The sequence below is a fragment of the Pleurodeles waltl genome, chromosome 1_2 (assembly GCF_031143425.1).
Source record: "Pleurodeles waltl isolate 20211129_DDA chromosome 1_2, aPleWal1.hap1.20221129, whole genome shotgun sequence".
NCBI lineage: Eukaryota > Metazoa > Chordata > Amphibia > Caudata > Salamandridae > Pleurodeles > Pleurodeles waltl.
Genome location: NC_090437.1, coordinates 45854109 through 45869302, shown reverse-complemented (window position 1 = coordinate 45869302; position 15194 = coordinate 45854109). Strand labels below are relative to the sequence as shown.

The following is a 15194-nucleotide window of genomic DNA, read 5'->3' as shown; positions in this document are numbered from 1 at the left end:
CCTCCTTGTTCACCTGATCTGAACCCCATTGAGAACCTGTGGTCCATCATCAAATGTGAGATTTACAAGGAGGGAAAACAGTACACCTCTCTGAACAGTGTCTGGGAGGCTGTGGTTGCTGCTGCACGCAATGTGGATGGTGAACAGATCAAAACACTGACAGAATCCATGGATGGCAGGCTTTTGAGTGTCCTTGCAAAGAAAGGTGGCTATATTGGTCACTGATTTGTTTTTGTTTTGTTTTTGAATGTCAGAAATTTATATTTGTGAATGTTGAGATGTTATATTGGTTTCACTGGTAATAATAAATAAGTGAAATGGGTATATATTTGTTTTTTGTTAAGTTGCCTAATAATTATGCACAGTAATAGTCACCTGCACACACAGATATCCCCCTAACATAGCTAAAACTAAAAACAAAATAAAAACTACTTCCAAAAATATTCAGCTTTGATATTAATGAGTTTTTTGGGTTCATTGAGAACATGGTTGTTGTTCAATAATAAAATTAATCCTCAAAAATACAACTTGCCTAATAATTCTGCACTCCCTGTAGTGTGTAGAGTGTGTGGTGCACAAATAGAGTTTATTAACAAAGCTTCGCCAACGCGTTTCAGAAGTAGCCTTGATCACGATTGGCGTTCGTAATTATTTAAGGCAGACATTTTTAAATGTTTAAACTACTAAACAGTGAGAAAGGACTTCTGTATAAGCATAAAGAAAAGTGCAATCCTCGCACCACCTAAATGTTACAGAAGCCCGAGATAACAACATTTGGTATTTTTACTGACATAATGCTTTACAACCAGTTATGCAGAAGGAAGACAGTCTGATCACCCTTCCCATGTGCTACGCTTGTAGAATCATGCCCATGTGGGCAAATGCAATTATATCTTACTCAAGTGGGCACGTGCAGATGTATCCTATCCATGAAGACATTGGCAATGAATTACCAGATTAGGTTAATTATCAAAGGATACCCAACCATAGTAACACTATAGTACTGTGTAGCTCCTGGTGTGCGAATATTCACGCCGATTGGAGCTAGGCTGCTGGAAGGAAGAGCGGACTTTAACCTTGCTCTTGCTTGGTGGGAAATTTTATTGTCAAGCAAGAGCAAACACAGGTTTCCCTGCCCGCACCAGTGCAGGCAAGGAAACTGCTATGTCCCGGGGGTGGGCAGGGCACCCTGGGACATAGCCTGAGTCAGTTTTGGGGATGGGCTCCCCTGAGCCATTAAAAGCTCAGGGATGGGGGCCATGTGCCCCCCTCTCCTTTGCAGATGCATCTGGGCCTTGGTGGATCGGATCCCAGGGGCCAAAATCAGGCCTGGGACAGGGGTCGCAAACCCCCTCTCCTTTGCATATTTGGTCAGCTCTCCCAAGGATGTGGTCCCTGGAGCTGAGATTGGCCCAGAGAGGTCTTCCTTGCTAGTTTTTGTTGAGCTCCCTCCTAACCGGTTGGGCCAGCACCTGGGGAGAATTCTTTATAATAATTTATGGGAGGGGCTGCTTGTGGCCCCCCTCCCTGGGCCGCTTTCGACCCCAGAGACCCCATCCCCCAGGGCCTGGCCACTAAATACAAAGGGGGAGGGGGCCACACGGCCCTCCGGGTCTGCTTTTGGCCCCGAGGACCCCATCCCTCAGGTCTCGGCCATAATTGCAAAGGTGGGGGGGACGTTGACCCCCACACACTTCCTGGGCTGAATTCTGCTCCAGGGACCCCATCCCCAATGTCCCAGCCAGCTATGAAAAGGGGCTGTGTGGCTTCTGTCCCCGGCCCGAGTTTGGCCCCGATAACCCTATACACCAGGGCCCAGCCAGGTTTAAAATGGGAAGAGGGGCATGCTGATCCCTCACTGAGCTATTAATGGCCCTGGGTAACCCATCCCTCAGGGCAGGACATGCTATGGCCCACTGTGCCCACCCCCGGGACATAGCTCTTTCCCTGCCCGCACTGGTTCGAGAGGGAAGAATTGAGTGAACTTGAGGCTATGTGTATGTGGGGGTGTTTGGTCAGAAGGGTGGTGGTCAGGCTTTTTCAGCAGCTGGACTTGCCTCCAGGGTTAGTGAATGCGCTAGTCGACACCAACGGTAAGCAGTCATGGTTGAAGTGCGGGTCTGCATGGCAGGAATGCCGTACCACGGAGCAGCTTGGGCCTGGAGGCGGGCTGCCCCGTGAATCATTAACCGCACGATAACAGCACTGTTTGTTCAGTTACGCTAAGGGTAGCGCAGGGCGACCTTCCAAGCCCAGAGAATGGCACGGTTACTGAGAGCATGTGCACGTCAGAATCATCCCGGAATAAAATGGCGAATTGTTTATCAAACTTGCAAGGCATGTTGAATAAATCTTCACATAAAGAAAGTTATAAATCTAAAAAAAAACACACTAATGCGCCCAAGGAATGAAATGGCATGCGCTTGACGGCGTGGTGGGGGCTGGACAGCTCCCCTCGTGAGAGATGAAGGGGGCTGTTAATTGCTGGACGCTAGGCTGGAGCACGTGATAACTGCTCGAAGTCAAATCAAAGTCAACAGCAGGTGGCAGGAGCGCCCCGCGGTGCTGTTTTCCCTCCTTCACACGCGAGCGCTGCACTGCTGCCCTCCACAGACCCCCAGGCTGCACCTGCCGCGGGGGCTGGCCGCGGGCGCGGGGGGCGCTGTCCGGCCGCTGTCGGGGGGACGGCCCGGGAGGAGGAGAGGGCGAGTCTGGCGGAGGGGACCTCGGTGAGGGAACGGTAAAGGCCGGTTTCCAGAGGAAGGGGCTGTGTCACTGTCCCCGAGGAGCGCGTGGCGGAGATCAGTGTGGAAAGGGAAAGGGGTGACAGGCGGGAAGAGAGTGTGACAGGGAGTGTCAGCGAGAGTGCGCCTAGTGGAGAAGAGTGGGAAGTAAGGAAGAGGGGAGGGGTTGTTGCGAAGAGGAGGCAGTGACAGGGAGGAAGGGGACATAAAAAAAGGGTGGTAGGGAAAAATGGAAACTGACAAGGAAACAGAGAGAGAAAGGGAGAGGGTGCAGAAGGGAGTGGGAGCCTGACCAATAAGAGAGGGGGGAGAGAGAGACTGTGCAGAGGAGAGGGAGACAGAGGGTGTCGGGAACGAATGAGGATGCATGTACCCGGCGGGGAGGTGAGAGTGAGATAAGAGTATTGGAGAGAGATTACGGTAGTGGAGGATAGAAGTAACTGGTGTGCTGTGATAAGGCTAAGAAGAAACTGTGACAGAGGAGAGGTGGTGTGGCATAAGAGGACGCTTCAGTGTAGTGGCAGAGAAAAGTGTTGACAGAGAAAAAAAGGAGAGGCGGAGAGATAGAAGGAAGGTAAGAGGAAGGGATTGACTGAGAATGTGAAGATCGTGGCAGAGGAAAGGTAGAAGGAGACAGAGGGGGTAGATGCGGCGGAAAAGAGGAAGAAAGTGACAGAGGGGAGGGAGAGAGAGAGTCTGGCAGAGGAGGTGGTGTGTGTGTCATAGAGGAGGAGAGAGTGGCAGTAGGGAGTAGAGAGGAAGGGGGCGGCATATATTGGATTATGAGGGGGAGAAAGAGAGAATGTGAGGTGATGAACCTAAGGGTCGCAGGAGGGGACAGGGAGACAGCGTGTCACAAGAAAGAGACATCGTCATAGGGGATCAGGCGCGGAAGGAGGTGAGAGACTCTGGCGGACTGAAATTAAAACTAGATGTAGAGAGAATGCGATAGAGGAGAGGTAGAGAAAGAAAGTGGAGAGAGAGTAAACAGAATCAGAGAGCGAGCCGAGATAGGGGCTGGATGGACGATACCTGTGAGAAGGAGAGACGGGCGAACAAGACGGGGTTAGAGAGGCTCTAAAGAGGCGGTAACATTCCGGGGAGGGGCCTCCTGCACCGGGCACTGCCAGGGAGGGAGGGGGCTCACAATGCGTGTGGCAGCCGCGGCGCCGTCTCTTATCTCCCGGAGCGGCTCGGTCTCGCCTCCTTTATGATGCTCCTGCGCTCATAAGTGCAGGGAGCGGGCAGCTCCCCTGGGAGGCTCCGGGAGCCCTGTGCTCCGCCACGCGTCTCCCGCCCGTCACGCGCGCCTGCCGCAGGTGAGGAGCAGGTTCACGCTCAGTGCGGGGGGCCGGGCGCAGAGGGCAGCCCCCTTCTCTCACACTCAGGGGGCTGTGGCTGACGGGGAGGCGAGAGCTGCTCCTGCGAAGGGAGCCTCCGGCTGGAGCGCACGCCGTGCAGAGAGGGCACCTGGGCACATCCTGGGCACAGGCGTGAAGCTGCCCTGCACGGGCTCCGGTTACACCGGTGAAGACTGAAGAGGAAAACACACCAGGGAATGCTTCACGGACCAGGACACGCATGCGACACCCACGAGCACCGCACACCCCCAGGCCACGCGAGGGGTGCAGTTTAATTTCCTCTGCACAGGAGGTGGTAAAGGAGTGAGTGCTGCGAGGAACCCAGATGTGGCTTTTAGCGGCGCGCGCCTCGACGCCAGCCGTGCAGCTTCATGATGCTGGAAGATAAAAACGCAGGCGTCCGGACTGTCAGCACCTTGGCACCCACCCCTCTGATCCCCAAAGGAACCTACCGTAAAATCAAGAGGTGCTTCAGCTTTCGAAGAGGTACGTGCCCTCCGCTTACATACTCTTGGTTATTGTATTCCTGATAAGCCTGGGCAGGCTGAGAGGGGCCAACTATGCTGCAGATAAGACAATCAGGAACACTGGGGCTTGAATTGACACGCTACAGCTCAGCACATCTTGAACTGACTGTGTATTTTTGTTTTCAGGTCGCGCCAGGTTTACTTTATGAAGCAAACGCTGGCATCCTGTCAGTGCACTCTCCATCGGTGGTGACAGTGCCCGCCTAGAAGCTAAAGTCCTTTGGGATGCACACATTCCAGTCATCTAAAACTTTAAGCGCCATGCAACCCAATGGGCTTTCAGGCAATATACATATATGATGAATGCAGTGGGTATCATCTCTTATCACTGAAACGGCCCAATGGGACGCCACAGTCCTAATGCACATTTGCAGTGTGCTAATGGGTTTTTAACGCAATAAAACCCTTAAAGGCTATATTATGAAACCCCGTAAGGGAGGGGAGAACTGGGGGGCAAGAGGCAAGAGCGAGGTAACAGTTTTGGTAGGCACAGTGTCTGACTGTTAGAGGGTAACCATATGCATTGTACTCGCTTTTAATTTCACAGATAGATGTATGCTATCATTTTACTGTTTCACTCAAGGTAGAGCTGGGACCATGAGGCTTCTTAATAGTGACTGTAAGTGCAACTGTAGCAGATATCGTTTACAGCCTGATCTGAATTTTGGCAGATGGGATACCGCGTCACAAATGTGGTGATAACCCTTCTGCATAGGATATAATGCACTTGTAATAAGGCGTATGGAAATATGCGGCAGGAAGCACCAAATTATGCAGCACAATGTGACTAATTATGTGGCAAGAGAAGACAAATGATGCAGCATAATGCATCACATCTTTTGATTGTATTAATTTATTATTTTGTCATTTTTGCACTTGACAATCTTGTCCGGGCAAGGATTTAACCCCATTAGTGTCAGTTTAGCAACTAAATATGAAAATAAGCAAATGAAAGACGACCAGTTAACCCTTGCAAACCCTTGCTGAGTGCAAGCAAATGTTGCTGCATTTTTAGTAACTTTTGATCCGTTTGAGCTAGAAACATTTTTTTTTAAATCTGCAGATTATGCAGCAGATGATGGATTGAGTGGCAAACGTGGCAAATTCATAATTGTGCGAAAGAAGCAGCAGAATTGCATAATTCTACTGGCCCTGGATATTCGCCACATTTATGACAGAGTATCCCATATGTCAAAGCCTAAATGAGGCCATGGGTTTGCTGATAACACAGAGTACACATTGCCGTGTAGCAAGTTTATGCAGCAAGTTTGAGCGGATGTGGGACTCCATTTTACTGGAACTCACCACACACGGTTACATAGTTTCATAAAGATGTTATTGTGAATTAAGCTAACTTCACATTGGGTGGGGTGGCGATGCATGATCTGCCTTTGATGACATCCATTTTAACATCCTTATAGTCCTAGAGGGAACCAGGATACATTCTGGTAAAGTATAACAGGGCTGCTTGGAACGTTTAACCTCCTGGTTAGGACCCTGTAGATCAGCACCATCTTCTATCATCAGAGCTAGTTGCATTTTACAGAACAGTAGCCTCTGCGTAGTTCCCTACACACCAACGTGCAGATTGCCACTTACAAAGCATTGGTCCCTGCTAACGCCAGTATATTTAGTTGCGATCACAGTGAGATGCAGGGGCTAAAGGAAGGCCTGCTATTGGATGTTAAGGAAGCAGACCTTCCTTCATTTGAGATCAAGAGCTTGCACCAGGATTTCACTACTGCTGTTTATTTCTTTCATTCATTACACAGATGTATGTGGCATAGACATAGCCATGGGGCAATGACAAACTTTACTCTTAACATGAAAAAAGAGTGTAATGTCATAAGCAGGGAATGAACTAACTACATTCGAGCATGGTTGTAATCGCAAACGTGGTAATGCATTGATAGAGAGGGAGGGAGAGAGAAAGGGAGACCTTATTGGTGAGAGTATACAAGGTGATTATTTGTCTTGCAGATACATTTTGCATTGATGAGGCTTCAAATTTCTTAATTCCGTCTGAGCTCTTCAAGGATATTATTAAAGTTTCTAGAGGTCAAAAGGAGAAGGCTTGGGGCAGAGAGTTTCTTTTCTTTTCTTTTGGGATCTCCAGGAGTAGTTGAGATGCTTTTCTGAATGGTACTGATATTTTGTTTGTTTTGTAGGACCAACAGCCGAGTCTTCCCCTCCATGAAGTGAATGTACTCGTATATAAAATCGCATATAGAACATTCAAATAGGTAAAATCCTTCCTAGCCTTACTAGGATCTGTAACAGGGGTCCTGAAGAAAGCTGATGACCAATTTGGGCGCAAGTAGGCTGAAACATGTTGACCATCTGCTGTGAGGGATATGTAATTTGTCCCCATCACATTGTTTTTATTCCTACCCTATCTCAGTTATAATACATTAGGACTTTACCTGGTTATAGAGGTCATTTTAACTCACTTTCTCCTTCACTGCACTTTGTCACAGATCCCATTACGCCTCCATAACCAGTGGCGACAGGTTCTCCTGGTTGGAGGCAACGCAAGAGCCAATGATGATACTACCAGCTATTAGTACACCAGAGGCAACAACATTCCACTGGTAGAAACTAGATGATGAGGGTCTAAAAAGTCTAAGGACAATCCAGGTAAAATATAGGGAGAGGTTTCACTCTCATTGATGGTTATACTGTTCTGTTTGGAAACCTAGTGAAATCCTTGTTTTGCTTCTATCTCCCCCCCTTTGATTTTTTGTTGTAATTTTATCTGCCACGAAACAGCATCTGCAGTGGCACGTTGGACTGGTGCTCCTCTAGTGTGGCAAGATTCAGACATTGGTTAATAATGGTGGCATGGAGAGTTGGTAATTTATATTTGGGATCGTCCTACCTGTGTGCCTCTGGTTACCATCAGTGGGTTTCCAAATGTTTGGAGCGAAATGTAGCATAACACAATTGCTGGGTCCAGTGATTTCAGTCAACTCAGCCATCTGCTTCAAGAGATTATCAGCAATTCCTTTCAGATCAGGTTCTTTCTATTCCATTGTGATAGTGACTGGAGGCCTTGCCACAAGGTGGTTCGAAGTTCAGACAACTCATATCTGTATGTGACCCATCCAGGGGAAATACAACATGCCCTTATTTTACGTGATTATGCTCTTATTATGTGGACATTTTGTTGACTGCAGATTGCCTTAGACTAATATTCAAAGATGTTTCATAGTTGACCATATTTTTTACTTAGTACATATGAATCCTGCCCTCTGTTACTCATTTTTTGGGGTACTTCACTGAAAAGATGACAGCACCCCCGTCAAAGCCATGGAAGTACTTGTCTGTGATTTGTCAGTGCCTTTGCTTTTCATGTTTGCGTGTTGTCAGCATCTGATTTGGCTGTGCTTCCCCACGCTCGCAAACCACACAAGGCATATCTTTGAGCCTGTCAACACAGGCTACATAAATCCTCAAAAGTAATCTTAGATAGGCAGCCAGCTTCACATGATCCGTTTGTGTAAAGAAGATAGTGTTACCACCAGTTACTGGTGTTATCTGACAGAATATCTAAGTCAGAAATATCGTCTGATAGAAATATTGTATCCTAAAGATTGTTTACAGAACTATACAATGGGTGTACCTTTTCCTTTATTAGCTCCACGGGATGCTATTTTTGAAAAAAATATATATTTAGGGCACAATATTAATGTCTGAACATTTTCTGATACTATTCTGGAACAATACCAATGACTAGACTGTAATGTTCTATTCAACTCTACCGTTTTGTGTATCTCAGGGTAGTTTGCTAGCCAGAGGAAATGAAAAGTTGTTAGTTAATTTTTGTGGACAGCATCCAGTAACTTGTTCGTCCATAAACAGGAGATCAAGCAGAAAAACAGTGAGACATAAGAGAAGATTAAATAAGTCAGCATCATGTTGTATTATCTATCTTCTTAAAGGTCTAACCCGCATATACACAGCAGTGATCACATAAAGAGAGCTGTGCCTTTCTTAGTCTCAACTACAATAATTGTGAAATCCAAGATGGAGCTATAAGTCTGTTGTGTACCCACTTTTTAGATTGAGCCTTCCGGATAGAGTAGTTATCTGGTTGCAAAAGACTTAGTACCAAATTTAGTAAGATTTTGCACCAGGGTTGTGTTACTTTTGCAGCTCAGCCCGGAAGCAAAATCCATTTTGACATTTAATAAGCCACATTTTGCATGGCATTGGGTGACTTACTAAATACAAAGTTATGTAGCACAGCGTATAGTGCTACCTTGTGTTACTTTGCTTAGGGTGGAACATGGGTGTTTCCGTGCATCCACCCATGTATTATGATGCACACCCAGATCTACAAAGACTTAAAAGCACATAGAAGGAGCTGAACAGTGCCATTTCTTGGTCCCATGACGCTGTTCATCTCTCTCCCATCCACACAATGTAGCGCAGCAGCTTGCCTTGCTGCATTGTGTTGCATGACCTATTAGTAAATATTCTCTTTATTGTTTCTCCCAGTAGACTAAAGCCCCCCCATACTTACATTTAGTTGGCATTATTGTCACTTTTATTAGTGTGCTTCTTATTCAGTGGCTAGCCATGTCTGCTCTTCGCCAGTAGCATAGTCTCTTTATTTTCCTCCACTGCTCACTTTTAAGAAACCACTTTTTTCTTTTTGCTAAGCACTCCAATAAAGTACGTGTTTTGTAGCTGACTTCCTTTTTTCCTTCCCCTGCCCTCACCTGAGCTTGTGCTGCTCTCTCTTCCCATGTGCTTCTCCCCTTTTTTCACATTCCTGTCTCCCTTCTGCTTCCCCCGTGTGTTGCTTCCTCCACCCTCCGTGTTGCGTCCACCACTGCCGCCTGTGCTACTTCTGCCCGTGCCCTCAATATTGCTTCCCATTCCACATGGCGCTCTCTCACCCATGTTTCTTTTCCCCGTACTCTGTGCTGTTGTCTCTCGTCCATTGTACGTCTTGCCCCATCCTCTGTGTTGCTTCCCCCACTCTCTTCGTTTCTTATCTGCACCCTCTGTGTTTCTTCCCCCCACCTGTGCCCTCCATGTTGCCTCCCCCACCCACTTTTTAAATAAAATGCTTCCCTTCTGGGATTGGTAGATACAGAGAAAAAAGTAAAGCTACCTGGGTAATTTTGTAGATGTTTGCTGTAAAATGACGCATCTGCATCATAGAGGCTTTTTTTCTCTTTGGCCATGCTTCACAGCAAAGGGAATGCACTACAGCATTGCTAGCGCCATTCGGAAACCAATAGGTGTCAAACGCAAGACCTATTGGCTTTGCCAGTGTTTGATCATGTTGGCAAGGACCAGACTGCAGCACTCATTATAACCCCGCTTACAAGAGGAGTAGGGCTTCAACGCTGTCCAGTGCTTGGCAGTTCCACCATTCACCAGAGGGTGATTTCCGGCTGGAATTAGTGAATGCTCTAGGGCTTCAGTGAGGCCTGGCATATTATTCCTAGGGAGTGGGAGGTGGAGTGTTGAAAAAGCAAACCATCGAACACCACCAGGAATCCACATCAGCCCATTAGGTGCACAGGTTTCCCTCTTCACAGTGTGTTCACACGTTTTGTTGCTCGGTGATGCATACTGCAGTAGTGCATAGTAAGTATTTCTGTGAGTGCATCAGACAATAAATAAATAGAGCTGATTGTGGGATAACTACGAAGATCATGAATAAACAGGAAGTAGCTCCACTCTGATGCATTTGTGTCCTAGACATGCTGAAGCGCGCACTGTTGCATTCACTAAGTGATGGGAAGCACACTGGACAGGAGTAATACAGAGGCATCATTGTCTCAGCCAGGTATGGTTCACACATGCTTTTTAATCCTCCAATTAAGCAGTTGCTAAAAGATTGCTTTCATAGCAAACTATTATTTTGCCATTTCATTGGGTACAATATTAGGACACCTTAGTAGATGAACCCATTTAAAATACAATATTGTAATAGGCTACATTTTTTAGTACGCTGTCAACAGTAGAAACAAATAAGAAAATAATTTGATATGTTTTAGATTAAGGTTTATTTAACTTTGGAAGTGTGCGTTGGTGACACAGTTTTACCTCATGTGCGTTGAACAGGGCCAGACTGCAACCACAATCATCCTTTGCAAAAATGTCCTAACCCGTCCCGCACTTCGGGAGGCAGCGACTTTAATGGAGGCATGGAGAACGTTTTGCGTCATAGCAGCCCCCCCTGCTCTTAAGGTGGTCCCCTAGCCTTCAGCCTACTGCCTACAGAGGAAACGCCAGGGTGGCAGAAGGCCCCGATCTTGAGATCCAAAAACCGGGACATTTTGCAAAAACAGAGTGACAACTTTGTTCAACATAGGAACACAGACGAGGCACTACGAAAATACATAGAATGCCATTTTTAAACCCCGCATCACACATTTTAATTAAATTGCTTTATCAAAATAGCTGCTGACAAATGCTGCTTTGAAACATCTAAAAAAGTGTGTCTTCCATGGTTTTCAGTCGACCCCCTATAAAAACCGGGACATGAGGCAGTTTTGCCGAAATCTGCCAGGACAGCTGGTGGAAAACACAGGACTATCCCGGCAAACCCGGGAAGCCTGGTCACCCTGCCCTGTCATGGACTCATTAGTACTGGAAGTATACGTTTCATGCGCCAACGGAGGAACCGAAGGCCACCAGCATCACTGGGAACTGTCGGTTTCAAAGGCATCTGAAGAAAAGGCTGATATACTACGTTTTTGGGCCCTGACACAGTACCGAAAAAACATGTGTTCCCTTCAGTTGAAAATCCTGTCAGTGTCAGTTAGAAAGAAGACTGCGTGCCTGTCTCCAGGGCGGAGAGAGTTGAAGACTCCCCGAGCCCATTCAGCACCCTCATCCCCAGCTCCTGGGGGTGTCCACTGCAGAGAGGTTTTAAGGCATGGGCAAAGGGGGCAATTGCCCAGGGCCCCAGCTTTCGAGGGCTCCCTGAAAAGTGTTTATCTTATTCACTTCGGTCGGATTCTATTTTTTACCCTTTAACATATAAGGCAAGGTTATTTGTCATTAAGGGGTTATTAAAATTAAAAGTTGTACAAACAGGGGCCCGAAAATATGTTTTGCCCGGTGCCCACAAAATCCTTAAGATGACTCGGTTTCACTGCATCCCGGGGGACCTGTGCAGTTCACACGTGGCCAAAGGCCATGTACATCCGTGCCGACCGATGCTGGGCCCTCCTGGTTCTTGAAACCAGGCTGCTGTCCGCAACCAGTCCCTACCCCGCAGCCCAGCTCGTGCCTACACGGCGGTAGCTCTCTCACAAAGGGGCCCAGTTGTCATCGTGACTGACTCCGCAAAGGCGGCGCTTCTTTATATCATTGGCCTCCAAACACAGAGCCCCGATTCACAAAAGTAAACTCACACTCATGTGTAAGTTTACTATTTCTTTTAATATTAACAAACTTTATTAATTTTTACTAATAGTAACTTTAGGACTGCGGAGTCTCTGTAGTCTTAAAATTTCTATTAGTAAAATTAAACTCGGAGGTCGTGAATGTAAAAAAATAGTAAACTGGCCCAAAAGTGTATCTTTACCTTCATGAATAAGGCCAGGAGGGCGGAAAAGGATGTAGGATTCTATGTTGATGTCAAAGACTTACAAGGCTATTCAGTTCATGGGTTACTCACACGAAATCTGTGTCATGTCACCCACCAGCAGGCACAAGAAGCGCCTTGAGTTGTATGTGGAAGGAGAGAAAAGTCGGCCCTTGGTGCAGGGAGGAAATGAGTTGCTCGCGGTCCATCTGCTGCTGAGAGTAAACACCCGCCTCCTGCAGGAGGAATGCTAATAACTGGGGCACATTCCTGAGTCTGCAGGGGTGGCAATTACAGAGCGACTGACAGCAATTACCCAACAAGAGAGTAGAGGTTATCAGAAGCACTGATCATGTGGGGCATTCCTGAGAGAGCTTAAGCGCTCTTGGTTGTGATGTTACCTCAAGGAACAGCACTCGATAGGGTAGGGGGACAAGTATGTGGGATGGGGGTGCACTGATACTGTGACAGCGATGGCACTGACACGGACAGAGACGGTACTGACACTGGAGCATAGATGGTACTGACACTGAAGCATAGATGGCACTGACGCGGACAGAGATGGTACTGACACTGGAGCATAGATGGCACTGACACTGGAGCATAGATGGCACTGACACTGGGGCAGAGATGGCACTGACACTGGAGCATAGATGGCACTGACGCGGACAGAGATGGTACTGACACTGAAGCATAGATGGCACTGACGCGGACAGAGATGGTACTGACACTGGAGCATAGATGGTACTGACACTGGAGCATAGATGGCACTGACACTGGGGCAGAGATGGCACTGACACGGGGAACAGATGATACTGACAATGGGGCAGAGTCATGATTACTGGGACAAAAGCAGCATGTTATTACACTACAATAAATATAGATTATGTAGTAACTGAGACAGGGACACATGACACTAGGTCAGGAAGGCACGTTTTACGTACAGGGGCTTGTAAAACATTGTCCATGAAACAGGAAGACACCCTTGTGAGGCGTAGGAGAGGGTGAAAATCCAGTCTTATGTTTTCCCAGATCACCAGCATACTCATGGACAGAACAGCAAATAGACAGCAGTGGCCACCGAACCTCTGCTGTAGACATGGTTGGTCTCAACCTCAATGGCAATGAAATCTAAAAAGGAGGAACCACTGCGTCTGTGCTCACTTTTCCATGTTGAAAATAACCAAACAGCAGCACTTTTTTGCATGCTTCTCACTGCATGGGTTTAAACACTGTCCACTGCTAGGGATGTCAGCCAATGGCTGTAGGCTCAATTAATGCAAGGGACAGTGGTTACTGTGGACTGTGGTACCCTCATTGGGACCTAGCAGACTGTCTCTAGGGGGAGGAGGTAAAAGGTAAAATATTAAAACTACCAGTACCATGAATACGCTGTAGCCCAGTTAAGGTACAGGATAGGGGTTCCTCTCTTACCAGTGTCTTAAAAAATGTTGTGGCTTGTGGAGGGAATACTGGAGAGGTCCTGGAATTGGGATAGGGAGACATGTATGCAGTGCGAGAGGCGTCATAGAGAGGGGACACCGGAACACAAAGTCAACCTCTTTAGGTCGAGTGCACAATTGCTCTGACGCGTTGTAATCTATCAGTGGGCTTTTAAAAAAGCCCACCGCACGCCCATCACTATCACTCGTTCATTGGCTTGCCTCTCAAAAATGCTTTGTTATCATTGGTAAGTGCTTTACGTTTGCCCCTTCTTGGGGCAGTTTTGTTACTGCCTCGGACACCTACCTTGTTTCATGGATAATTGAACGATTGCTGATGCGTTTGACTGCGAGCAAACTTCTTTTTCCTTTTGTGTCTCTCCTTCGCGCTTACGGTCATGGCGGCCGTGGCGCTTTGAATCAGCTTGCTTATGTCAACTGTTTTACCTTTTCATTTTATGTGGAAAGAAAAGTCCAGTTATGAATTTACAACACTAGTAGCTCTAACTTGAGCGAATGCAGGACCCATTGCAAATGCCAGTTTCAAGCTTCCGACTCTACTGGCGAGTGCACATCATCCTTGCTGTAGGGGGGCGTACAACAGGCTAAGTCTGCCCAAATCCTCTCTGCTTAAATGCCCTCCAGCAGGTCAATTTAATTGAATCTTGAAGCTATGAGAGGCTGTCACCGACAACCACCTCCCATCATTTGCTGCTCTTACAAATACGTCCCTTCTAATACACAAAATGCGCACACGGAGGACTTTGACGATGAATAGCAGACTCCCCGACTTGTCATGGTTTCAGTTTTATAAACATGCAGGTTGCACATTCTACCTCTCGACAAATCAGGAAAACCTCTATTCCTGGCTGGAAGCAGATTGCAAAATAAGTACTTAAGATTTAGGCTAATGTACATCCCTATCGGTTAGTCAAAGGCTCATGGAAAGAGTGGTGCCTACCGTCTGGGAAATTTAATCTATGTGATTATAGTGGTGAGTCAATTGAGCGTATCATTTGCCTATGTCCCTTTTTATCGGATTTAAGGAAAACGACCGTCATGTACTGCTGCTAACGTCCGGACTGTGCAACAAGCCACTAATTACTGTTTCACCTCTGAGGACTAACAATTTATTGGGAAGATGATGACTTTTTGAGACCCTTCTCTTATTTGTTTACAAAAGTATGAATCAAAATGTTTTCGGGTGAAATCTCCCCAGAACCTTAAGTCTTTGCCACATTTGTAATTGCTGTTTTTAACATGTTGCTTTTACATTTTCGAATGTTATTTATCTGTAATACTTTTATTGTAATTGATATATTTTTCTATACAATAAACTTCAACATCATCAGGTCAGTTTATGCCAAGGTATGGGGTGGCACATTTTCCTTGTGGAAGTAGTCTTCAGTCCACTAATATCGGACCTAAAATACCAAACTGCATCTGCAGGCATGGAACGCACTCCAGAGCAGCTTTGGCTACTGTAGGGTGCCTCCATTATTCATTCATTTGTGTCAGACCTAGGTAAGAGCAGAGGCAGAGGCCTAAAATATAGGATTTTTGTG

General features: G+C 46.8%; 1 protein-coding gene across 5 annotated transcripts in view; it reads left to right on the top strand.

The window, feature by feature from the left end:
• ARHGAP24 (Rho GTPase activating protein 24) overlaps positions 1-15194 on the top strand; it is a 1380530-nt gene that overhangs the window by 1242502 nt on the left and 122834 nt on the right. Inside the window, exon 1 of one of the 5 annotated variants that reach the window (XM_069236220.1) lies at positions 3075-4591. The exons of the other annotated variants lie outside the window; for them this stretch is intronic. Within the exon in view, the coding sequence (XP_069092321.1) occupies positions 4477-4591 (115 nt within the window). The 5' untranslated portion in view covers positions 3075-4476. Of the gene's footprint in view, positions 1-3074; positions 4592-15194 lie in introns of those variants that run through there. 5 annotated transcript variants of the gene reach the window in all.